At 42.6% G+C, this 25,746-nt stretch overlaps 3 protein-coding genes across 10 annotated transcripts in view; all 3 read left to right on the plus strand.

Annotated features, from left to right (window-relative positions):
• Positions 1 to 3,328: 3,328 nt before the first annotated feature.
• On the plus strand, positions 3,329 to 5,439 carry LOC306972713 (C2 calcium-dependent domain-containing protein 4C-like). The gene is made up of 3 exons (XM_079569416.1): positions 3,329 to 3,610; positions 4,006 to 4,735; positions 4,829 to 5,439. The coding sequence occupies exons 2-3, from the start codon at positions 4,028 to 4,030 to the stop codon at positions 5,378 to 5,380; spliced, it is 1,260 nt and encodes a 419-aa protein (XP_079425542.1). The 5' UTR covers positions 3,329 to 3,610; positions 4,006 to 4,027; the 3' UTR covers positions 5,381 to 5,439.
• Positions 5,440 to 6,882: 1,443 nt separating this feature from the next.
• fem1a (fem-1 homolog a) lies at positions 6,883 to 9,948 on the plus strand. Its single transcript, XM_079569099.1, has one exon. The coding sequence runs from the start codon at positions 7,045 to 7,047 to the stop codon at positions 8,896 to 8,898; it is 1,854 nt and encodes a 617-aa protein (XP_079425225.1). The 5' UTR covers positions 6,883 to 7,044; the 3' UTR covers positions 8,899 to 9,948.
• A 2,380-nt stretch (positions 9,949 to 12,328) lies between these two features.
• Positions 12,329 to 25,746, plus strand: part of ptprsb (protein tyrosine phosphatase receptor type Sb) — a 74,293-nt gene continuing 60,875 nt past the window's right edge. For all 8 annotated transcript variants that reach the window (XM_079568739.1, XM_079568741.1, XM_079568742.1 and 5 more), the window contains exon 1: positions 12,329 to 12,523. The gene's annotated coding sequence lies outside the window, so the exon portion shown is untranslated. The remainder of the gene's footprint in view (positions 12,524 to 25,746) is intronic.

The raw sequence follows: 25,746 nt of genomic DNA on the forward strand, positions 1-25,746 counted from the left end.
TAAATACATTTTATGATCATACATCGTCATTCAAGTGCCTTATTGCGATTTCTAATTTGTTTAGATTATAATCCCCATCTTTCTTTAGATTTACATTGTGCACTTTCTGGTACTTTCTGTTCTTAAAAACCCATTAACGGTTTGATCTTAAGTTACCACTGAATATGCTGTGGTTTGTTTTCCAACCCGTAAAAAAACTGTTTCAAAACGTCTCTTTTTCCATTCTGGGTTATTCTAGGTCTCACATACATGTACACAGAACACCACATATACAGAATACAGCAGAAGCTCAGGCTGTGTGCCCAGTCGTTCATAAATCTGACTTCTCTGCCCCAATGTTTGTTGTGTCCATAGACTGTATAAATAATGCTGTATCCTAACAATTTTGAAATAAAAAAGAATTGTTAATCATAATAAAATACATTTATCCCATAGAACAGTTATTCCGAAATCCTGCATCTGAAGTGTTTACCTGAACCATTTGTTGTTGTTGTTTTTTCCAAAAAAGTCAAGCGCGTGTGCGCCTTAACATTGGTCGGGTGCATAGATAGTATAGAGGGCTTAATCCCTGTGACATTTGGTTTGACATTTACTTTTCTGTACTCCTCTGCTCATATAAATTCAAACAATGGCAACACAGCCCCATGCAAGTAATGAGGTCTGAAATCAATGGGTTCTGGCAGCCGTTCGCTCTCCCATTACACGTTGGCTACATATGGGGCAAAAATAGAAAGAAAAAGAGCTCAATTGGACGAATGGGTGCTGCAATTTTCTCTGTGATGCTGGATCAATTTTTCCTGATACGGTCCTTAATCCCTGTGTCTGTAATTGGTAGATGGAGTATATAACATTACAGCCCAATGTGTCCATAGCCCTGTTTATGGCTATTGCCTCTCTTGCATCTGCTGCAATGTAAACTAAGAAGTGGATCTATACAAGCACATAATGAGGTAAGTGCACGTGTACAGGTAGAATTGGAGGGCAGTAAGGTTTACAACAATGGGGTGAAAATTACAGGAGTGAAATCGACAGAACTGTATAAAGTCAGTACTCTATTTTTAGATATGTGCTATGGAGAATATGGCAGGCAGTCTATTTCTCTTACAATATTAATCATACTAGAGTATTAGGCTGCAATATTCATCTCTTTCTGGTCATTCCAGAATGGGTATATTGTACATAGGGCAAAACATGAGAGCAACAATGAGCCTTAGGCAGGAAAGATGACATTACTTGACACTTTGTTGCTTCTATAGACACAATGGACACAAGCTGACACATTCCCAAATTCATTCGTATGTGTGGAATTTTGGTAAACAAATTCAACAATGTACTATATTTGAAATATTGTGCAAAATTAGACAATAAAACATTGCAAACATCAAAAATTGCTGGCATTTCTTTTTTGTATTCTGCTCGCTTAATTTACCAAATATGTACCGGGTCGTGATAATAAAAACGTCTAACGGGAACCCCTCACCCATGCAATAACAAGGCGAATTTAATGATTTTATATATTCAACGATTTGTTTAATCATCATTAAACATTTCGATTTTCTAAGCAGATAAAACGGAGCACTATATTGTAAGGTGTAATTACACCGTAGGAGCAGTCCGTGCCGTAATATCTTCACTTTATTGACGTGTTTAATTTTGTGTAACTATACTTGGATCGTGTAACTACTCACGTACTCAGCGTATTTAAATAGGGGAAATGTCCAAGAGCCTGGTCGCTTCTAACTTCACCCCATTTGGCCCCATAGAGGAGAGGAACAGAGTCAAATGCTAACAACATCTTCGTTCTTTTTGCGTAACTGAGTGCACACATAAAGACCAGACAGGTACGCATCAACTCGTCTAAGCTCAGGTGAGAACATATCTCAGCATGGAAAAATGGTGGCCTGTTCCTTTAAGTCTTTGAGGGGGCATCATGCAGAGCTAAACAAAATAATTTACACATTAACTAACTACATAACATGCCTTATTAGAAAAGGAATTTCAGCACACGTCACAGAGAAATCTAGAATTACAGTCATTATATCCATCTGTCAAATGTGACATGCTGTCAACAGTTGCCCGCTGCTTCCACATGTCGACTGTACATCCATATACAGAACCAAAGAGGGAAGTGGAGCCACAGCTGTCGAGCTTGGTTCTAAAAGTATGGATGAAGGTATAGGGAAACAATAAAAAAAAAAAACAATAGGTTCAAGTCATGGCCCTCATTGAAAAAGCAGAGCAGGCATCTCTGTCCAGTTAAAAACACAAAAATAAGAATAAAACTTAGGAAGATAACATTGTCTCAGGAATCTAAGTCTGTTTTTTTTGCGCCCATAATTTTGTTTTCCTCACCAAACGCTTGTCACCTGACCAAAAGCAGAACGAGAGACATTACCACTGTAAATACTCCCCGGAACTGTGTCATCTCAGCACATGTTCCTTTAGTGTGATACTAACTGCTCTTTCCAGACCGTGACATTCTGAGATGTCATTTACATAATATGCATTTCTTGTTAATAGAGCCCTTTTTAAGCAACAAATAGGAAAGGAAGTTTTGCTGCTACAGTGGACAGCTGGATTCCTCACTGAGTCTCTCCAGCCTAATGAGCTTGGCTTTGGCAGCATACAAACACACACTCATTTATATCATGGATGAGTAATGAAATATTCGGTCATAGGAGAGTAGGAATATTAAGCAATAGTGGTTGAGGGTGAGAGTGAAGTATATCTGCTGGGACATTGTAAATGTTCAGAACAGAGATTGGTCCAAATGACTCCTACGAGATGGCTGCTCTTGCCATGACAAATCCACCTCCAGCTTTAACACCTGGCAAAGGAAAGAACTCAAACAAACAAAACATTGTTTCGCATAACCTTTAGAAATAATGTCAGTGAAATTGGATCCTATTACCTGGTTTGGAAAAAAAAAACATCTTTCCATTTCTTATTTTTGTTTGTCTCTTGTAAAGGTTTGGGTGTATGTGTTTATAACATATAAAACAAAAAACAGCTCACTGATGCCTTAAAAAAGAGCAGGTAGAATTGACATAAGTCTAACTGGAAGCTGTTTGGGTAGAAGGAAAAAGTCACAGTCTTGTTGTGGCTGCTTGCAATGATGCAAATCTCAAACATGTAATGGAGTAACAACTGCACTTCAGTAAGTGCATCTATAGCCTACTTTTGCTGCACTTCGCCTAAAGGATCTCAGGAAACGTGATCTATGAAGCTTTGTACATACTTATAATTATCTTCGGAACTACTATATAGAGCACGTGAATGGCAAACGAACCTGTGACGTTTTCTTCAAGATCAATGAGGCGAGAGAGAAGACCATACTCCCAACACTTTCTGGGGAGATGCAGAGGATGATGATTCAGTGGTGCGCACAGTTTTATGGTGCATGTTTCAGGAAGGTTACACAACAATCTCATTGGCTCAGAAGTCACAGACCTCATTATATAAAGCGAGTGTACCGCAACTAACAGCCTTTTACCATTGCCAAACGCCCTGATCAGACCGGGACTCATACGAGCGGGAAAATACCTTTTACGCACAGAGCGCTTGGAGAGGAGCGCGCGAGCAGCTCGACAAAGAGTTTCTCTATCAACAGGTATGTGAACTAACTTATGGTAGAAGGTTTATCATGCTAAAATATCAAACATTTGTTCTGTGTTTTTATTTAGAGTAAGAAAAAAAGTCTTCAGTCATGGGGTACTGGTTATAGGCAACTGTTAATCGGTGATTTCGCGGTGGAGCTGTTGTTTTCTGCGCAACTAAATATTGTTCAAGTGAAGTGGCAAAAAGTACAACTAATTGCCATTTACGCTAATTTTGAATAATGTTGAAGCGGTTTAAGCTTTTGAAGTGTCTCGGCTACATTTCATTTTATGACATGGGTCAGTTTGTTGACTAAGCCCTCGAGCTGTGTGATTCCATTAAGTGTATGTTTACAAAGTGTTCCACACATGATAATGTCTGTGCTCTGTATTTCCAATGATTCTGAAGTGGCTGCTGCGCTGTGTGCAACATGTGGCTCTTGGAAAAGCTGCGCAGCTCTGTGGAGAGCAGTGGAGCACAGCAGCCTCCTCACACCACAGAAGCCATTCCTGTGGCCGTCTATGCCAATGTGCTGACCCCACAGAAGATCCCTGACTTCTTCATCCCTCCGAAACTTATCTGCTGCCCTCCGGATGAGTCTCTGAGCCCTGAGCCTCTGCCCTGCTCCACTCTGAGACCTTCCTCCTCAGACCATGCCATCTGCAGTCAGAGCCCCCGAGCCCGCAGCAGCCCCCGCCTCTTTCCCCGCAGTCTGCAGAAGTCTGCCAACCGCCACATCATACAAATTGAGAGTGCTGATGAGCCTGGAGCCACAGATAAAGCATCAGTGCCAGTCAACACCAATGCAGACCCTCAGTCCCAGACTGCCATGTCTCTGCCATATGTTCCCAAAGCCCAAACCTCGTATGGCTTCTCCACACTGGTGGAGTCGCCCCACACCCGAAGGAAAGAGAGCCTGTTTCACAGTGACCCCAGCAGTCCCCTGACCTCCCCCAACTCTCAAAGGCGCTCCCAAGGTGGGACACTGCTGGCCCCTGCCGACTCTAACCCCTACAGGTACTTTAGTGGAGGGGAGAGTGATACTTGTTCCTCTGCTGAATCGTCTCCCTTCAACTCTCCTCTGCTGTCCCGGTCAGCATCCTTACTGCGTTCCATCACACAGGAGACTCAAGCCAAGGTGCGTTTTTTTTTTCTACACATCTGATTGTCTCCTAGGTGTTGCTGAAGCTATTTTTAAAGGTGCTACTAAAATGTTCTGTTTTTCTTAAAGGTGTCTCGTGCTAAGCGCTCTCTTGCACGCCACAGCTCCATGTCCACGGATGAGTGCAGTTCAGCAGACAACAGCCCCAACATGCAGAGGCGTCGCTATCGCTGCCCCCCCTCCCCTGCTTTCAGAGGATCTAAGACCGGCGGCTCAAGAGGCGCTGCAGCTGACCTGCTACAGCGAGAACACACCATCAACCTGCACAAGGGGGGCACTCTCCGCCTCAGCACCCACTATGACCCTGAGGCGGCAAGGCTTAGGGTGCGAGTTCTGGCAGCCGAAGCCCTATACAGCAGGGAGACTGATGTTAAGAGTATAAACTGCTGCGTGGCACTGTATCTAAACCCGGGTAAACACCAGAAGCAAAGAAGCACTATTATCAAGAACAGCAGGAACCCAGTGTTTAACGAAGACTTCTTTTTTGATTCGCTCCCACAATCTCAAATCAAGAATCTGGCCATGAAGATGAAAGTTGTCAACAAAGGCACAAGTCTGAAGAGAGACGTCCTTTTGGGAGAGAGAGAAGTGCTCTTGAGTGAGCTGCTGGCAAGGCACTAGGGAATACCTGTCAGGAGCGCTCAGACTTTAATGCCCTTTTCCTTTCTACATTTTTATTCCACTTCACAAATTTAATATTTTGCAAAGGTGACCCACACTCTTTATAGGACACCATGGCTCCATATATTGTTCGTCCTGCTTTAAAGCTTACATTACATTATGCTAACCTGTTGCTGTGGACATATTTCTCAAAACCTGTTGCCTTCTCTGATGTTGCTGTGACCCAAATGCTCACTTGTATCCTTGTATTGAACAGCTGTGGGTTTTTGCACTTCTGTTTAAAATTCAGAAAGCCTCCGTGTACTTGAAGAACTTTTTGATTGAAATGACATTTGTTTTATTGTTGTTTTGCGAGATGCTTGTGAATAAAAAAAAAAAATGCCTGTGGCTGTTTCTTCAAGCAGTGATTTAATTAAAAAATCCTTTTAATAATTCCAGGGATCAAAAATAAGCTGTAGCCAAAAGAACAGAATAGCAGCTGGTCTGGAACTCATCTGCCCTGGCTTTGCAAACAAGTAAGAATCGTGTTCCTCTGAGACAGCAGTGTTATTTGTGAGTCAATTATTGGTTGTGCACATGTACTATATATATGGGCTACAGCTATGGGTCCATATCCAAAGTGCCATACTCGTTTAATATAAAGGTAGCGACTGACATAACTTAATAATGCAAATTTGAAATTTTCTCCACGCCAAAAGTGATGGTGCACTGCTCACATTAGGTTCCACACGAGCCTGACTCAAATACCCCCTCTAGTGGTAAGAAAGCTGCACTGATGGTAATAATAATAATAATAATAATAATAATAATAATAATAATAATAATAATAATAATAATAATAATAATAATAATAATATTTCTGTGGCACTTGACCATCTTGGTCTTGACCATTTTATAATGAGATGGTTGTGTACATCTACTGTCAATGTGTACAAGGGAGTACAGTATTAAAGAAATAATAATAATAATGATAATGATAATGATAATGATAATGATAATGATAAGACGGTGCTGTTAGGGACTGCCCGCAGAGTCCTTGGCTGAAGACCTGAGCCATACCTGAGGACCTGGTTGGCGAACCAGCTCAAATGCTGAGATAATAATAATAATAATAATAATAATAATAATAATAATAATAATAATAATAATAATAATAATAATAATAATAATAATAATGATTCTTAGTAATGTTGACTATTTAAACGAGTCGTTTGGATAAAAGTATACAAGTATTTATTTATGTATTTACGTCTTTATATATGTATGATATCAGTTGCTTAAAACGGATGATGACTTGACTACACAATAAAAATATTAATAATATGAAGTGACCTGACAGAGGGATGCGCCTTCTTGAAGCAAAAGGGCATTGCGCAGGCCATTGCATTGTGGGAAATGTAGTTTATTAATGCATCGCATATGTATTCTGTATTGTAATCTAAACTACACAGCCCATAATGCCTTGCCAAATCCGTAAACATAGATCTGTCAAACAACACAAACGCCATCTTGACAGCAGCCTCAAAATGGCAGAAAGATGAGAGGCAGAAACCGAGTCTTAAAAAGAACTCGTCTCTCGGCGTTTCGCCTTCAAATTCGTCCGGTTTTCTGTGATCGGGTGGTTATGGGGTTGGTTTCCAGCGCGGCAGCACACCGTGTGTAAAATGGATATAACGACGGCTGTTTACAATGCTGCCAGAGATGGTAAGCTAAAACTTATCCAGAAGTTGCTGAGCAACAAAAGTCCAGAGGAACTGGAGGCTTTAGCTGAGGAGAAGACCCAAGGCGGGACGCCCTTGCTCATATCCTCCCGGTACGGACACTTGGAGGTTGTAGACTACCTCATAGAGCACTGTAAGGCCAATGTGGAGCTCGGGGGCTCGGTTAATTTTGACGGCGAGACTATAGAAGGAGCTCCTCCGCTGTGGGCGGCTTCCGCAGCGGGTCACCTTCCTGTGGTCAAAACGCTGCTAAAGCATGGGGCTTCTGTGAATAATGCTACTCTAACGAACTCCACGCCACTCCGAGCCGCCTGTTTTGATGGACATCTTGAAATCGTCCGCTACCTAGTAGAGCACAGAGCCGACATGGAGGTGGCCAACCGCCACGGCCACACCTGCCTCATGATCTCCTGCTACAAGGGCCATAAGGAGATCGCAAAGTTTCTTCTGGACAGAGGCGCTGACGTGAACCGCAAGAGCGTAAAGGGAAACACGGCGCTTCATGACTGTGCAGAGTCCGGCAGTCTAGATATTATGAAAATGCTGCTTAAGTGTAACGCCCGAATGGAGCGGGATGGCTATGGCATGACCCCGCTCCTGGCTGCCAGTGTTACGGGTCACACCAACATAGTTGAGTATTTGGCCTACCAGCCTCGCACCTCCAGGGAGGAACGCATAGATGCTCTTGAACTTCTTGGTGCAACTTTTGTGGACAAGAAACGTGATCTTCTGGGGGCAATGAAATATTGGAGGAGAGCAATGGAGCTGCGGCAGCCAGGTGATAAAGCTTCTTCTCTGGCCAAACCCCCACCTGGACCCCCAATACCAGCCTATGGCTGTGCTCAAGAAGTAAACACTGCAGAGGAGCTGGAAGCTCTGATCACAGATCCTGATGAAATGAGAATGCAAGCTTTATTAGTCCGAGAGCGGATCCTAGGTCCTTCACACCCGGACACTTCCTATTACATTCGTTACAGAGGGGCAGTGTATGCAGATTCAGGCAATTTTGAACGCTGCATTAGTCTATGGAAGTATGCTTTGGACATGCAACAGAGCAACCTTGACCCCCTCAGTCCCATGACTGCCTCTAGCTTCCTGTCCTTTGCAGAACTTTTTTCTTTTGTGCTTCAGGACCGCGCTAAAGGCACTTTGTCTACGCGAATCACCTTTCATGACCTGATGACAGTCCTGGGGAAGAGTGTCAGAGAGGTAGAGAGGGCTATTGCACAGAGAGACAACCCTCCAGAGGCACCTCAGTTCACTAAAGCCCTGTCCATCATCTTACACCTCATTTTTCTGCTGGAAAAACTGGAGTGTACACCAGAGCAGGAGCATCAGAAGAAGCACACAGTGTACCACCTGCTTAAACTAAATCCTCGAGGACGTAATGGCTTCACACCCCTGCACATGGCTGTGGACAAAGAGACCACATCAGTAGGTCGCTACCCTGTGGGCCGCTTCCCCTCTCAGGCCGTAGCCTCCCTGCTGCTGGAGTGTGGCGCTGACGTGGATTCACGAGACTGTGAGAACAATACACCCCTGCACATCGCAGCAGCAAACGGCTGTGCTGAGATTATGGCTCAGCTCATGAAAGCAGGAGCCCATTTCGATGCCACAAATGCCCAGAGGAAGACCGCCTATGAGCTGTTAGACGAGCAGTGTAGTGGACACCCAGCACTTTATCCTCTAAACTATTTGACCCTGCAGTGCCTAGCAGCGCGGGCCATAGAGAGGCACAGACTACCTTACAGAGGACTTATTTCTGAAGAGATGGAGGCTTTCATTGAGCTCCACTGACTACATGGCGCCTGCACTTCTCGTGCTCTTCTAGTGTACTGCACAGCAGCATAGCAATAAACCACCTGTTCTTAAACTCACCTGTGTGACGACATCTGCTCGGTTATTGCTTCATTAAGTCACAGACTGTAGGTTAAAACGTAATGAAAATGAATTGTTTTAGAGTGATATGGGAGTGGCATGAAGAAGGTAGATGATGCAAGATGAAATAATGCCTGGTAACAAGCTGGACAAGGTGCTTTTTTCATGGTGTTTGCTGGATGACGATATGTTGTTGAATGAGCTACTGTGCCAAAAGTAGACCATAACGATTGGTCCTGATTATATTGTACTTTTTAAATGGGAATACAAAGCTATTTTGACAGGCAGGTGCTACTCATTTTGCGGCAAGGTCCCTGGGTCTCCGACCGTGAAGTCTGTAAAGTATAAAGCACGATTGTTTGCTGTAGCGCTATGCAGGTTGATAATCCTATCAGAGGTAAAACTAAAAAACGCCAACAAATGGGATTATTTTTTAGTTCAGATAAGTTTCATGGCATGGCGATGGTCTAAAATCTGGTATAATCCTTTTACTAGAAATTGGTTTATGTGTAATATATTTACTAGATACATTTTGCTGCCTTGTACTTTTGTCTAAACCATGTTGAATGTGGTCTAACTGTGCCTACACCTTTAATGGTTGGCAACTTATTAATGACTGTTTTCCCATAAACTATAATGTTGCAAAACATGCAAGGTTACGCAAACATTCATGCATTTCTTTCAATTCATTTCTTTAATTGGGTAAATTTTCCCTTAGACCTCAGATGTAGTCAACAAAAATGTACCATATGGTCATCTTTGCCATTTTTGAATCTTGGTCTTATTTTTATAAACATCTTTTTTGTTGGACTTGTGGTATGAAAGGATAGCAGTGTGAAAAGGCAAGAGTACAGCTGATGGACTGAAGCTGCCTTTCTCTCTCAACTGATTCATTTAACAGATGATAACTCAAGAACAAGTGTATCTGAGATACTTGAATAAAATTCAGTATCCCCCAACAGAGTGTATTTGTAGGTCATCTGATCTTTTCATTTGCATACATTGGAATACTGAAAAACTGCACAATGATACATGTTGCACACTTGCCAGCTTGTTTGTCTTATTGACTTGAGGGATGAATGTTTTAAAGTGTGAGTTGTTTTCTATTACAACACGAAAATGTGTGTGCATGTGGACAAAGTAAAGATAAAAATGAAAAGATTGACAAGTATTTAGAAAATGATCCACTAAAGACTGTTTACCAACTTTAATGCAACAGAAGGCCATTAAATCCACTGACAAACTAAGGTTCCCTCAGCCTTAACAGCATTAAGCATATCCCACTGGGTTTTCCTCTGCGCACCTCAGAGCGAGGATGCTAAAATAAAGCATAACAGAAATCTGATCTTTCCAAGTTGTGAAGTCTTAAAGTATAAATAGCGTGCAATTAACGTCACTGCTGCAGGGCAGCGGCAGCGACTGGGTACTTACTGGGCTAATTTTAGGGATCTTTTGCCCTAGCTTCAATTCTGAAAATGGGAATACTGTAATGCTATAGGCTACAGTCAGGTGGGCCAGCGACTCAGCGGGTTAACAGGAATAGGAGAGGCTTATAACAGAAGCATGATTAAAACAAGTTTACTTAAAGCAATGCAAACTTTTCACCACCTGTTCACTATCTTCAGGGTGCAATTCAGTTGGTTTGGACAGAAACCATCACTTTAATTACTTTTTGATGATCACTTATGCCTGTGGAGTCTATCCAACAAATCCCACCTTTGACATAATGAGTTTGGTGAATAATTACTGTAATTGTGACAATCAAGCTAAAGTCTAAGTCAAACTTAATATATTTACACAAGAAGTATGGGCTTTAAAAAAAGCTCTTGATTTCCTCAAGACATTCAAAGGATTCCCATACAAGCCAGCAGCATTGCTTTGAGCCTCCACTAGATGGCACTAGTAACAAAGAAAATCACCCACGGCTACAAGCCTTTGTTCCATGATAGACAAAGTGGATACTTTGTTTGCATTTTCTTGATGTGATACAAATGTATGTTGCCACTCAGCTAAAAACAACTGAAAGAACGAGTTTCTGAACAGAATCCTGTCCTTGATTGATTCAGACTGAGTAAGAAATCTTCATGAACTGAATTTCTGACACTGCCGCATAAGTGTGTGGGCATTGCACAGCATGAACCGAATGAAACCTCCTAAAGCACTGCTCCACCACTCTCTGACACCTCACAGGGCACTGCTGGGGAGCGCTTTTGACCCAGATAACACTAGGCCAACGATGTCATCTATGGCATAAACCTTTTGCTTATATGGGCACACTCTTTGAAGTTAAAAACCAATTAGTTTTTCAGATTTAGAAGACAAATTGGATGCATTTACTGCCACCGACCAGCGCGGTCTTTGTACTGTATTTCCAAAGGCTAGTCCTTCACGCATCCATTTGATTTAATATTGCATCCAGCGTCCTTGGTCGGGAGCGTTTGTTGAGAGACATGTTCTGCGCTGGCCTTCACTCTGGCATCCACATATGAATAGCGTGAAATATGAAAATAAATTCATAACGGCAAGGGCAATTGTGCATTTGTTCAGACAAGGTTGCACTAAATATTCAGATCACCTCCTGTCACGCCTGTATGTTGTATTAATTACTCTAACGTTAAACCCATCTGTTGTCCTCAGCTCTGGAATCTCTTGTAAGATGTTTGCCATGATCATACGGTAATGTTTTTAATATTTATTTGTAGATTCCACTGCAAACCTGAATTTAGTTAGTGACTTCTGAACTGCTCAAGCTGACAGCTCAAGCTCTGTAAGTCTGTATTCCTGCCGACAGCTATAATTAGTCAGTACATTATGGGAATCTACATGGTTTCAAGGTGCTTATCTCCCCTGTTTGCCCACCGGGCGCTCAGAGTGTGGCACGGGGAACCAAAAATCAAGCGTATACGCACAAGAAGCGCTGTAAAACCTGAGTGGTATAGCCTGGCAGAGACGAAGAGGGAGGGAGTAAGGGGTTGGCGCGTAATGGGGGCAATAGGGGTGATGGGGGATACGGTTGCTATTGGAGATCAGCGCCTGCATCACGTCATGGCAACTGAGAGGGGGAGGAGCGGGGGAGAGGAGAGAGAGAGGGAGAGAGAGAGAGGGAGAGAGAGAGAGAGAGAGAGAGAGAGAGAGAGAGAGAGAGAGAGAGAGTGCAGGAGGAGGAGGAGAGGAGGGCGTTAAGGAAGGATACAAGGCAGGGGAGTATCAATGACATCAACTGGCTGGATGTGAGGCCGTCCGACCGGCGATGAGCTCCTGACAAAAGCGCCGGCCGAGGAGCAGCAGAAGCCGAGGCAGCTCTATCCAAATTTACCGGTAAAATAAAAAAAAATAATAAAAAAAAAACTACAAGAAAAAAAGGAGAGAAAAAAAGACGAGGTGTAGATGCCGTCTCCAGCCCACAAAGGCACACGCGCTTTCTCCGAGGGAGCCCCTGGATTACATTCCGATTCCGCCTCGCCGTTTCCGATGCTCCCCTCTGCAAAACCACCCACATGCATCTAGCAGACAGGGACGAAGACACTGGAGCACTTCACATCAGGTAACACAAAATACATTTATAAACTCTACGTAAAAAGACAAAAAAGAGAGACGCGCACCCCACCCCGATGTAGCGTTTTTGCACCTGTCGGTTTACCTTATCGAACCAGCTACAGAAGCGTCGTTAGCTTGTGCTGAAAGCTAAATGGCGCGTTTCTCTCGGGACTTTGCAGAGATAGACTATTTTGGGGTGTGATAATTTCCGGAACTGTTGTTTTATGCATGCTGGGCTGCCAGACTGGTTGGTAACAGCGCGGACTCCTGCGAGAGTGCGCCTCCGTCTCCAACCCCCACCTTTATCTGTGATGGCTGGGCAGTGCGGGGTACCTGGGCACGCTGGTGGAGCCTTTGTTCATCATCCCACTCTTTGCAAGTGGCTCCTGCTGATCTGGCCAAGTGAAAGGCTGTGTTCGCACACTTGAGCACTTGGCTTTTTGCGACAATTCAGAGGAAGCAACATTTGTTACCAGAAGGCACGTTTTTATGCAAATGATATGGTCACTTTGTTTACATAGTCTCCAAATGTTTACGTTTCCAACCTATTTGCAGGAAAGGGGTCATGCACAGGTGCAAAGCGAATAAACTTTTTGGAGACAAATAAGGCTTCTGCATCTGGCTTCTAATATGTCCATCTGCACAGATTCTTCAGCATAGTCTCATATGTCCATAATTACGCACAGCACGACTTGATAATAATGGGTCCACTCATGCGCACACAGGGCTCTGTGCATTTTAACGATGCGTCTATTCAGTGACACACAGCCTATTCCACAGGCTATATTTGTCCATGCTCAGGTCTTTATCATGTCACATATTTTCCTTTCATGTCGATCCACTAGTCCACATCAACTGGAAATGATATTTTAAGGGGAATTGGTCTCATCATCCACACAGATGGGACCCAGGGCTCAATGCTGGTTCCACAACATGATTACATACGGTATTTTCTATGCTCGCCTCCAAAATATACGTTTTTAAAGGGTTGCAAAATATGAGACCAGCCCAAATTCATATGTTACAGCACCACCAGCAGTGGGGAAGTGCAAAAATGTTATGGTTCTCCTACTTCTCATAACTGTTCATAAACAAACAGGCATATATGTACAATTTTAGTGTTCAGGCCAATTAAAGTGCAACTCTAATATTGAAGCAAATGTGAAAAGTTAAAGGTTTTCAAGGCTTTAACACTGGGGTCTAATTTAGTTCTGTCTATGGGATTATTTTGAAGTTCATTCTCAAACAGGATTAATCAAGGGCTCTGCTAGAACTAACAATATCAAGACAAAAGCTCTAGCTGCTGCGAGCTTGCTGCATTTTTCCTTATTCTGCACATATTGGCTTAAGAATTGTGATCTGAAATTTCGAAACACACACACACGCACACACTCGCACGCACGCACGCACGCATGCACGCACACACACACACACACACACACACTCACACATGCACGCACGCACACGCACAGCACCTTGAATAGCTTTTCGGCAGAGTTCAAATACAGGCCTCTAAGCTCCCTGTTCTTTGTCGTGTATGATCCATGAATATTCCTGATGACGTCTTCTCCCAGTGGCTTTGGTTTCACGTCAACGGTCCTTTTTGAAGTCTTATTCTCAGAGTGTAGCATCCCTATCACCCACTTTTCTCACTTTGCAGTCTTTCGTATGTATGATTTGTCTAGATCTATATGTAAATGTGAGTGCACTGGTCTAAAAAGAGGTAGACGGGCACAAAAAAAAAGTGCATTTAACTTTGGTGCAGCGATCTTAGCCACCTGTACCACCAGCAGACAGAACGTTTGTTGTTGTTGAGGCATTGATATTAATTGACCTTTTCAAAGTCGTCCAAACAGAAAGCTTTTGTCTGGCCAAGCGTCTAAGGGCTGTTTATACAGAGGATGTGGAGACAGTGCAACACAGGAATGCAAAATGAACTCCTTTAGGCTCGGTAATTTCATTCAAAAGCAAAAATAAACGATGAGAAATGAATGCTTCAAAATGGTCTGAATTCAGCATTTGTTTACACCGGGAGTCTCTAGAGACGGATCTTGAATTGTTTACCTATGATAGCGCTAATATCCACATTAGTTAACATACACATTAGCTGCATATTAATGTTGGAACTACAAGTGTGTCTTTATGAGAGTCCCTTATAGAGCAAGGTCTGCGCTTCACACTGAATGGAATTTACATAATGCAAACATGATTAAAAAACAGGTTGTGTAAGAGGCGCTGGCGGATCTCTGCACATAGATTCTTTCCTTACAGTTGATTTGTATAGATGATTCAGTTAAATCATTGTATGTACGTTCATAATCCAGCCTGTGCGCTGTAGCTAGTGTGATGATGATGTTCACAAATGATCTCACTGCTTCAGAATTGTGGCATTAATGTTGTTTGAAAAGTAACTTTGCTGTCCCTGAATGTTATGTTACAGTTGTTACAGTGTTCACGGCTACCACTTTCAATAATAAAATAAGATGCCAATGCTGCAACTTATGGTGATTGTGTAAATAAAATGCTACAGATATTTAATTTCTCGGATGATTCATTGGATGCCACGTCTTTGAGCATGAATTATTTCGAGCAGGCTGTTCCCCGTATGTATTTCTGTGTGCACTTGCAGCTGTCCCCTCTGTCCGTTTGCACATGAGCGAAGCCTCGGAGATGGGCTGTGACTTGACTGATGCCCTTCTACAGATGAATCAGAGATTGTGATGTGTCAGCAGGGATGAATAATGCACAGCAGTTCAGTCCTTCTCCTTCTCCGTCCTCTGTCTCCACCTCTTGTCTCCAGTCATTTGGCCGTCTTTTCATCAGCGCTGCCACATCTGAGGACACCCTCTCCACCCTTCTCCTCCTCCACCACCCACTCTTTCTTCTTCTTCTCTGAAATAGGGCATGGCTTTCCCTGTGCTGCCGACTGGATTGTCCTCTGGTCAACCTCGCACTCTTCAGCTCTGACATCATTCACTTCGCCACACACTGCTTCTAATTTGGTTTTATTTTTTTTGAAAATGTCCCACCGCTGGGGCTCATGGCTCATTATCCAATCACAGTCAAGGAAGTGGTGCCATTGACATGTGTTGACAGAAACAACCCTGACTGACAGCAGTGATTAGGACGGGAGTACTGAGTGACAAGATGGCTGACGATGCAAAAACACAAAGTGCCTAATCAGAACTCGGAGGGTGAGAGTGGGCATCTCCCTCTTTGAAGTGTGTGTAGCTGTCCGTCGGTGAATGTTCAAAGTATTCCTTTCACCTCGCTTCCAGCCAGTCCTCCTGAGTGTTATCGAGCCTGTAGTTAAAACTTGCATAGAAAGTTGGAGCAGTTCTTATGGACTGGATGCAAGCCAGAGCTGAAGAAAGTAGAAGATGACTCGCAGCACCCATAGAAGTGAAGATTGTGCCAGAACTAGGGATGCATTCAGAAAAAAAAAAAAATCTATTACTATTGAATATTGGCTAAAGATGTGGCCAATCAGTTGATGCACTAAGACTAATTAGTGTCAGGATATCATATAATGTTTGCATTTTAGTTTGAGCAAAGCATTACAAATATGAAAGAATATATTTTCTTGCAAACTTGGGTTATTTTGATGATACTCCAAATCCAAGTATCGACATTGGGACTGAAATAGCTGGATTGATTCAGTGCATCTCTAACAGAACTGTGCCTCTTAATCAGATTCATACCAAAATAATCCAGCTTCTTCTAAAGCCGAGTTGAATACTCGCAGCGCAATTCTGTTCAGGCTCCAAAGGCGCCAAATCAAAAGCAAAAGAGAGACAAGCCATTGCCTCCCACCTCCCACCACTATGCTCAGGGTGCTCGCTGCAGTCAGTGTCCACAAAACAAACAAAGACGAGGTTATTTCTCACCTCCATGTGGCAGGTAATGAAAAACATCTTTATTGCTTCACTAAAAAAGCTTTTCTCTGCTCAAAGACCTTTACTGTGCTGAGTTGCGATACAGCATTCAGGCTAGACAAGCGAGACAAAAAAAGCTCAAAGATCGGAAAGGTCTAGGTCAGTGGTGGCCTTTTGCTCTCTGTCATATTTGAGAGTTTTCTGCAGGTGGCTCAGACGACTCTGGTACACCGTGTGTTTGGTTTTGGCATTTCATGATTACTCTGTCTCCACATCAGCTGAAGGATGCCAGCACCACCGTGCAATTCGTTTGAGCGAGTTGAGAATAATGGCCAGTCATTGGGGGAAAGCATCCGTGCGCGAATCTGTTACCCTTGACAAGCATTTCGTCTCTCGCTTTACTGGGGCAGTTTTTGGCAGCGAGACTAAGGACAAATGCAGTTTTTCTAGCCCATTACGTTGACTTTCAATTCTATTCACAACTTTATTGCCCTTCAGGGACAGATTCATCTGGCGTCACAAATCTCATCTCCATCCCCACGTTATGCGCTGGCCGGTTACTGACAGAATGGCACTGGCTTGTCTGCGTGGCACGGAAATACTATTTGTTAAAGCTATTGGAAAAGTGTTCTTCTTCAGTGGTGTGTAATGTTTACTTGACAGCCCTAAAGACCTGGAAGCATTTGTGATCCTTTTTTTTTTTTTTGCTGCGTGCCTTGCAGGTAACAGAGCAACACTCCAAGTAGCTTGCTGGCAAAGATATTTAAATATGCAGTCAAATAGTACTTACTCTTACTTTTGCTTGAGGTTTTTTTTTATTCTTATCAAGGAACTGGTAAAACAACCTGTGCTCTGAGGTCTCCAAGGGAAATTTGCACGTTGATTGCCTTTTCTTAAACGCGCACATAGACTGTATACACCGGAAGTGTCGAGGTTTAGATTGAATGGTGATCTCAGTGTTGTCGTGGGCCCATGTTGTGGAGATAATGAGCTCTCTGTGGACACATACCTGAGTCATGTGACCAGGCCTGACAGGTGATACCATAGCAGCACAATACACAGGAGAGGCTGTCTGCTCAACAAACACAACACTGTTCTCAAGGAAATTAATTAGCACCTCCCACAGAGACCTGCGTCGTTCACATGAAACAAGAATGAACAACGAGGATGTGTAAACTGGAAGATGACATCAAGTTATTTATATATGAAGACCATGTGATAAATGTCATCATGAAACATCATTGATTTGTTCATTTTTTGACTTTGGCTCCAATCCTTATTGCACGGGTAGTGGCCGGACCTGGACCAAACATCTTTAAGTACAGTGCATATTTAGCCACAAAAAGAAAATAACTAAATCATGACTTGTCCAATTGATGTCTTGGATTCAGAAAGGAGTTATTTCTATTGCAGATGAAATAGGTTGTTTCCAAACATCTGCACATAGAACATGATCATTTTACCCATTGTTTCATTATTCAGTGTATAAAGCTATCACAGTCATCAGGTGTGCCATACAAAGTCATAACTGGAGTGCATGATTCCTTCCTTGAGGTAACTTTGGCCACAGCTGTCGCTGCTCTCTCTCTCTCTTTCTCTCTCTCTCTCTCTCTCTCTCTCTCTCTCTCTCTCGTATTTGCTCGGTTGGAAAAAGTGTAAGGTGTTTTTGCTGCCTCTTTGTTTGAGGGCAGTGTGATCCTGTTAAAAACACCTTTACAGTATTTGAAAACACCAAGCGGTTCTGGCTGTGGATTCCTTTTGTTATTTGACGCTTCACATATCGAAGGATGAGAAAGCTCAAGGTGTTAGTTATGTTCAGTTGAGAAGAAACAACACAATTTGTTATAGGCCAAAAATAGTTACAACTTATGTCGCAATGCCTGATTTTTCTGTGTACATTGTAGAATCCTAAACCTTTTGTACCCAACATGCACAATCTTCTTTCTGGGCTGAATAATTAGTTTAGTGAATGCTTAGCTTTTGGATATAAAACATGAGTAATATTTGTTGTTATACAGGGAGAATTCCTCTAGAATCTGTAACACAGGTTCTTTTAGGCTGTATCCTGGTTGCCTTGGTTTTCGATTTGTGGTGATTTGCTGTAGACAGGGGGTAAAAACAGCTTCCGCGTGTCATTAATGAAGTCTGCATTGAAACACGAAGATGGCGTGGAATGGAATGATGGCCGTGCTAACATCTGGGGAGATGAAGGTGCGCAGTGTTGTCAGGGAGCTGTAGCCGCACAAGAAGCACGCTAATTGGCTGCTACATGACAGTGTGAGACCTTTGTGCGCTCAGGACTGTGCATGTCTGTTCTCTACTTGACTTTGAATCCATCATTTCATCCAGACAGCCACACCCAAATCTAGAGACAATGTGAATTATGCATAGCGTCTTGTGATATAAACTCTGGACTAATACGTCAAATTAACAATTAGGCTGCACATGCAACTGAATAACTAGTGGCCATCAGTATGTACATACAGTCCCCAATCTCCCGCTGGGATAAGAGTCAACCGCCGGCCTCAGAAATGCTAATAGGACAGTGAGTTGACAAGAACTCTGGAATAAGGCACAGTAATGAGGCAGAGCGGTGGAGATGTGCTGCATGTGAAGATGAGAGAACAGAGAGGCGAGGTCGCAGAAGGGAATTAGCAAACGTGTAAGGTGTTTCCAAAAGAGATGTTTGCGTAGCTGCGGACAAGAAGGAGTCTTGTTTTTCGCGGGATGCTGGAGGGAATCCTCCCCTGCCTGATCAAAATACATCTGTGGGTTGGGCGGTGTTTGGCTGGTGATGAAATGCATTTCTATAAGACGTTGGTCTTTCAAAAAGTTATGGTTGTCTTAGTAAAGTTATACTGAGTGTGCCCCAATAGCCTTGTTGGTAAGGCTCTCGCATGTTTGGCACTCTTTCGGCATCAGAGTCAGGTCCTGTACTTTCTTGTTTAGATAAAAAGCCTACGGGCAATTACCCTTAAACAGTTTATGCTAAAGATTTCGTTTAGTGCTGCACTATGGCTGGAGGTTGGACAACCACATTGCCTGCACCAACTCCAACTAGGGGTGTCACGATTTCAATTTTTTTGAGTCATGATTACTATTGAGAAACTAAAAATAAAAATACTTTAAGACTCCTTTGCATTAAAGAAATAGCCTACATTGAATAATACAAACAACACATTTACACATTTATAATTATGACAATTATTTTATTATATATTACTAGGCCACAATCTAGGGTGGGTTTTTTGTTATCAAAACTTATGCTGCCTAGGTTAATTATTTTTCATATGTTTTGATGAATAGATGAAGGAAATGTGTTTCTAAAGTGACTAATGGAACTCACTTGAATGGCTGATATCACGTGCTTTCACTTTCCCTTCTGTACATGAGCAGCGGAGCTATTTCTGAACTTTTGGACAGCTTTATTGGGAATTACGCAGTTCGTTACCTTGACTTGGACATGTACCTCTTTACCTACAGAGGTCCCACATTGCTGACTTCACTCATTTTTTGGGTGGATGCAACTGTGGAGGAGCGCGTCCTTCTGCCTTGCTCGCTGTTTGTGGGATGCAGCGGCCATTACCTGGCTTCTAAAATTCTTACCGTTTCCTTTTATTATTGTAAAACCGGTTAATCTTGACATCCATATCTCCAAAATGTGTTCTCGCTCTTAACCTCCAAAATAATCTTACAAAATGTGCTGTATTTATTGAAGCTACTTGCAATCAGCCAGGATATATATTTTGAAAGACAAAGTCAAAAGAAGAAGTGATTTGGTTTCCTCTAAAGAGATTGCAAATGTGTAATTCTTCAAAGTGCATTAAAGCATTAAAGCTGTGTATCCTGTTGAATCAGACAGCACAGCAATCCAAAGAATGATGTTGAAATGAAATTGTGTCCATACAGTGCTAACCCTCTTTTATGCTGATCAATCATCGAGCATTATACTTTACTGCCGCTTCATTTATTATGGTATTCCAATATGAAGATGGTGCTATTGCTAAAGCTTCACAAACTCATCTCTTCCGCAGCTTTGCTTTACTTCCGCCAATAAACACCTGCCCACGTCAATTTCCTCCCGCTCTCCCATAATCTGCCTCATATGTACTTTTATGGCATTGCTAGTACATTTCCTTCTTAGCGGCGGCTTGTCCATCTGTTGCCGCGTGAGCATGCTGCAGCTTCAGTCAGCCTGACCTTGGAGGTGTGTGGGTGGATTGTTCGGTTGTCATTGTTCAAGTCAAGAAAAATGGGGCGAATTGAACAGGAGGTCAAAAGGAGAGTTTGGGAGCTATTTAGAAAGTGGTTAAGTTGTGTTGTTTAAAGCCCAAACTTAAGCCATCCTGTTATACAAGCAGATCATTGTACTTTTGTGCCATGGGCTGTAGGTTTCCAACTAATTAAGATTTGACCTTAAGCAAAATGCCACTTAGTGGAATAAGAATAACTGCAGTCATAATATGAATGCATGAAGTACACAGTCGACATGGGATTAGTGCTGGGTACCTACCGTAACGATCCCAGTATGGTATAAACGTTTTTTATTTTTTTATTATGGTATCCAGCCCTAATTGGGATGCACCTGAAGTGAATGTAGGCAAGTTACAATTAACTTCCGCTTTTCCCTTTCTGTTTGCACCTACATTAAAAACTTGTCCACTCCAGACCCTCAAGGCAGTGTTCACCCCACCACTAAATATGTACATTATAATATGCGCATATTATTAGATTTTGCTCTGCATATGTCAATTATCTGTATGTGGCGAAATTGAGAATAAAACTGACTTTTGATTAATTTGATGCCTTTATGCAGATACTGTATCAGGTTTTCTGATTAAGAGTATGCCCAGTGTGTAAGGAAACACTGATTATCTAAATATGATACCATTATATTGTGTTACAACATTCATTCTTGTAAATTCGCAATTCAACCACAACTGTCTCTTATTGGTTTTTATTGTGTCTAAATGCGTTTCATTCCTGTATTAGTTTACCAGTTCATCTTTCAGTTTTGTTATGTTAATGCTCCTGGACATAAACTTTTTATTTTATTTTTTTACACACAAACCTAATCGCAGAGTTGTTCAATTCACCTGACATGAAATGTAGTAGAATAATGAGATTCACTGGTAATGAACAGTTGCTATATTTACTACAGCACAAAGAATAGAGGCGGTTGACAGTTGAGGTGTAAGATTACCTCCCTGCTGTTTGCGTGACTCATTTGGCTCCCAGCACCTTTTCAAACTCCGCTGCTATCTTTATCTGCGTCTCCATATTCTTGTGAGCAAAATAGTGGAGCGTAGTCATGAATGTTGCTGTTGTCAGTGTTTCTCGCCCATTGCACTGTGGGGCATCAGCACAGCCCTGACTCCAGCATCCTGCCTTAAAGCCAAGTCTTACACAAGAACCCAAGTCTCCCCGCTCATTGAAATTCAGGGCAAAGCGTCACCAAGATTTGAGTGACAGGTGTGTTTCCTTGTTAGAAGAAAAGCCTCAGATATTTGATTTCCACAGCTAAAAATGTAACCAGGGCGGCACGGCTCATGCCTGCAGTAAGCTGCGCTTCATCCTGTGCTTCTGATCCTGAACGCGTGTTTGCGTGTGCGTGCGCGCGTGTGTATGTGCGTGTCTGTGGGCTGTGCGTCGAGAAGGGAAGCGAGGAACTAAGTGCCAATCTCCCCCATGATGCTGTGCCATCTGCCATGTTTTTATGCGTTTCTGTTCTTTTGGATGTGTGCGTAATGCTGCCCTGTGGGTGTACATTGTGTTTGCTAAGTGTCATTTGCCTACAGCGCTTGGGGTCACCGGAAACAGGAGCCTGCCCCTCCCATGATGTGACTAATGCCAGAGCAAACTTTCACCTACAGCAAACTGGCACCAAAAGTTTGTTCAACTCGAGGCGGTTTGTGAGACTTCCAGAACCACGGACAGCTCCTGTATCTTTAGGAGCAAAAGGATGGAACTTGGAAAAATATATTTGCATTCTTAGCCCATCTTATTGGTTTAAATAACATGGTCAATAGCCCAGTATTTGACATATTTCAGCAACCCTCTTTAACTAGGGATAATCCAGTCTATTCATTGGCATCCCAAACAAGCAAGAAGAATGACTGAAAGAAGAACTAAGTAACTTGTTTACCATAAAAATCCTTTTCGTAGTCCCTCTGGGGGTAATACAAGTGTTAATGGGATGATTGGGGGGGTTTCATCTCCCACTGGTGTCTCTGGGTCGGAGGCGCAATGCACACTAATGGAATCACAAAGAAGAAGCTAACAGGCTAACGGGTAAAGCTGACTGCGGGCTAGCGCCACTTAACAGTATTTACAGCCAAGTTTGAGTGAAAAAAATGATCTCCATTGTGTTATTGGATGTACTATATCCCTCTCTCCCTTTGTGAATGGGTGATTGGTTCCTTGCTGCAAAGCGCTTGGGGTGCCTTATGTAGGTGGAAGACCGCTATATAAGTTGAGACCATTTACCATCATATAAGGCCTATTTAAAGTTGCATTTTACATTCGAATATTCATTGTTTTAGTTCTCTTCTGCAGATTTTGGCCCTTGCAGTAAAAATGAAACGCATGAGTGCCAGACTTTGTACAAGAATAAGCGGGCTCATCGTCCTCGTCGACTCATCCCAACAGAAAGCCTATCTGTCTATGAGCCCCGGTTGTTATGGAGACGTCTGCCCCGTGAGACTGCCCCACAGCCCACTCGTGGCCATAAAGCATCGCGGGTAACGACGGAGGGGTGGGCGGGTGTCTGCGGGGCGGGGACAAGGTGAGAAAAACAAAACATGTCATCCTCGGCAGTCTTATTACATCAGTCTGATAGGGAACAATAACCGGTGTTGGTTTCACCACCTGAGCTACTGCTGCCATTACCCGCTCCCAGCCAATAAAGTGAGCGTGTATGCCCATCAATCTGTGTCGGGCTGACCATCTGTGTTGTTTCAGGGAACAGGTAATCAGAGACCCTCACAGTCAGACCAGCAAGTATGCAATATGTACAAATGCAGAGGATATGGAAGAGAGCATGCTGCATAATAAATGGGCAGAAGGAAACAGCTTATGTTGGAAGCTGCGAGGGGCCAGTGTAGACTTTGTGGCGGGTCGTCTTTGGAAATAACATCTAAATGTGATCTTTCTGACAAGTAATTGCTTTTGCTGATTGATTGGCGATTTATGCTTAATATTCTCCGTGCACATTGTAAACACAGAGCATTAGTTTTGAAAGAAATATGAAAAACTAAAAAAAGAATCAGGTGCAGATCAGAGCATGTTTGAGACTCCGCACTCTTCTCCATGGCGGCAGGACTAAAGAGGCTCTAAATTGGGTGCATCGTGCAGCTTTACTTTAGTTTGCGCATCAGGATTTGACATCCTACAAAGCCAAGGCAGATCAATATGCAAAGCACCGCGCACCAGGAGGAAGATCATTTGAGTTACCAACCTTGGAAATAAAAAGTCATGTCATCTTTCTGTTTGGATATAATTGGCAATCTAAACCAATCCCCTAAGCTTCATAATGCGATGCTATTCTGAGTCAGTGCCAGACTGGGAGAATAGCACAATGATACTTGCTCACTGGCAGATTGGGATGACAGTAGTGATGGTGGCTGAAATCTCAATACGTTTGAACTGATTGATCATTTTGTTTCCGTACTTTTACTCCAACTTGAGTATTGCATTTCAGGATACAGCCCTTTAACCGTATTGAGAAGCTTCATGTGGCACAGGAGCTAATGGCGGTTTTAATTTTAGCCTTTTAATTTATTCAGCCTCGTTAATCTTGTTCACAGACTTTTCATCCGGTTTTATTCGCAATGTCCTGAACGCTGCACGTACAAAAAGGCCTATTTTCGTCATCTAATTAGGGCTACTGAAAAGGATGGTCGTCATTTCTTATTCAAATAAAAACCAAAGGGAAGCGTGTTGTGTTTCATGCTTTGTACAACTCCTTTTCTCGATATGGTCTAACCGGTAACAGTCCGTTTAGATCATGAGTAAACATCTTGCTTGTATTTAAGCTGTAATCATTTCATTAAGCCTCCGTGGTGCAGTTGCCAAGTCCATACGGAAGCCTCCCTTTTCCACACTCAGGAAACGAGCGCGTTCACCGGAGTTAACCGCTATTAGATTTGCATGCCCGGACGCGCCTGGTGCACCGCTGCGTCCTCCGCCTATCTGTTTTGGCTCGCGCGCTGGAAATTCACAGCTGTAGGATGCTCTAAGCCCTTTTGTTTGAACTGTGTCAATGGACCAACAACAGCTGGAGCAGCCGGTGGCGGGCAGCTGGGGAGAGGGAGAGGATTTGGAGATACAAGCCGGGGTTAGAGTGTGCCGAAAAGACAAGGAGATGAATGATAGGGCGCCACGGAGGAAGTGGCGCAGAGGGAGGGAAGGTTAAAGATGGGAGGGAAAGGGAGAGGCGAGAGGAAGCAGAGATTTGAGGAATAAGCAAGTAGAGTTAGGAACATGCTCGCTGTAATAAAGACATGGATAGTAGATGGATTGTTGGGCTGCACAATCTTGTGTAATTAGTAATACCTTTTGGTTTAAGAAATGAGAGAAGACTGAAATTATAGAACTGCTAAGTAAGGACATGCATTTCAGAACACATTTTTAGAAGTCCAAGCTACATAGCCGCTTTTAAACACACTAAAACTGCACTTTTTTGCAGGTATAGCGGCTTGAATATTGTTCATGCCAGTCGTACAAATAAACATTGACACAGAATAATGTGTTAAAGTTTAAGGAGAACCAACTGGGTCCAAAGAATTGAATACAATATGGAGATTAGAAGACGCCCGCACATAATGGTTCCACACGTTGAGAACCGCTGCTCAGTGCTCTGTATTATCTGTAATCTACTTCTCAGAATATTTCCCTGTATTGAGTAGTTTTATGACTTATCTCAGTTAATCTTCTTTAGTGTAATCTTTGTCCTAGCTCCTCATAACAGTGGAAGGCTGTTACCATGATGGTATTGAAGAAAAAAAATGAGTTAAGGAGCTACTGGTATCTGGAAAATAAACGGTGTTGAAAACTGGAAAGTCACAAGAAAGTCACTTAAATTAATGACAAAAAGATGTTTAGGAAATATTATTGTCATTATTATTATATTATCTCTCTGTTTAATGTTTCTTGAAAATAAATCATACATATCGGGCATCCTGCCTGACTATAGTATGTTGAATTGCCAAAACAGTCATATATTGGAGTGATATTGATGATGTCAGTGGCCTATCCAGACTTTGCTATTTTATTCAACAACACATCTCTATATCCGCTAAGGGTTTTGCTGAAAAAACATACAGACAGACAGACAGTAATTGTATCTATTATTATC

This window comes from Gobius niger, assembly GCF_951799975.1.
Source record: "Gobius niger genome assembly, chromosome: 13".
In the NCBI taxonomy this organism is placed as follows: Eukaryota; Metazoa; Chordata; class Actinopteri; order Gobiiformes; family Gobiidae; genus Gobius; species Gobius niger.

Bases quoted from the DNA above. Each gene is read 5' to 3' on its own strand.
- LOC306972713 (XM_079569416.1), top strand. From the start codon at position 4,028: ATGTGGCTCTTGGAAAAGCTGCGCAGCTCTGTGGAGAGCAGTGGAGCA. The intron at 4,736-4,828 runs GTGCGTTTTTTT...TTTTTCTTAAAG, and splicing joins CACAGGAGACTCAAGCCAAG to GTGTCTCGTGCTAAGCGCTC.
- fem1a (XM_079569099.1), top strand. From the start codon at position 7,045: ATGGATATAACGACGGCTGTTTACAATGCTGCCAGAGATGGTAAGCTA.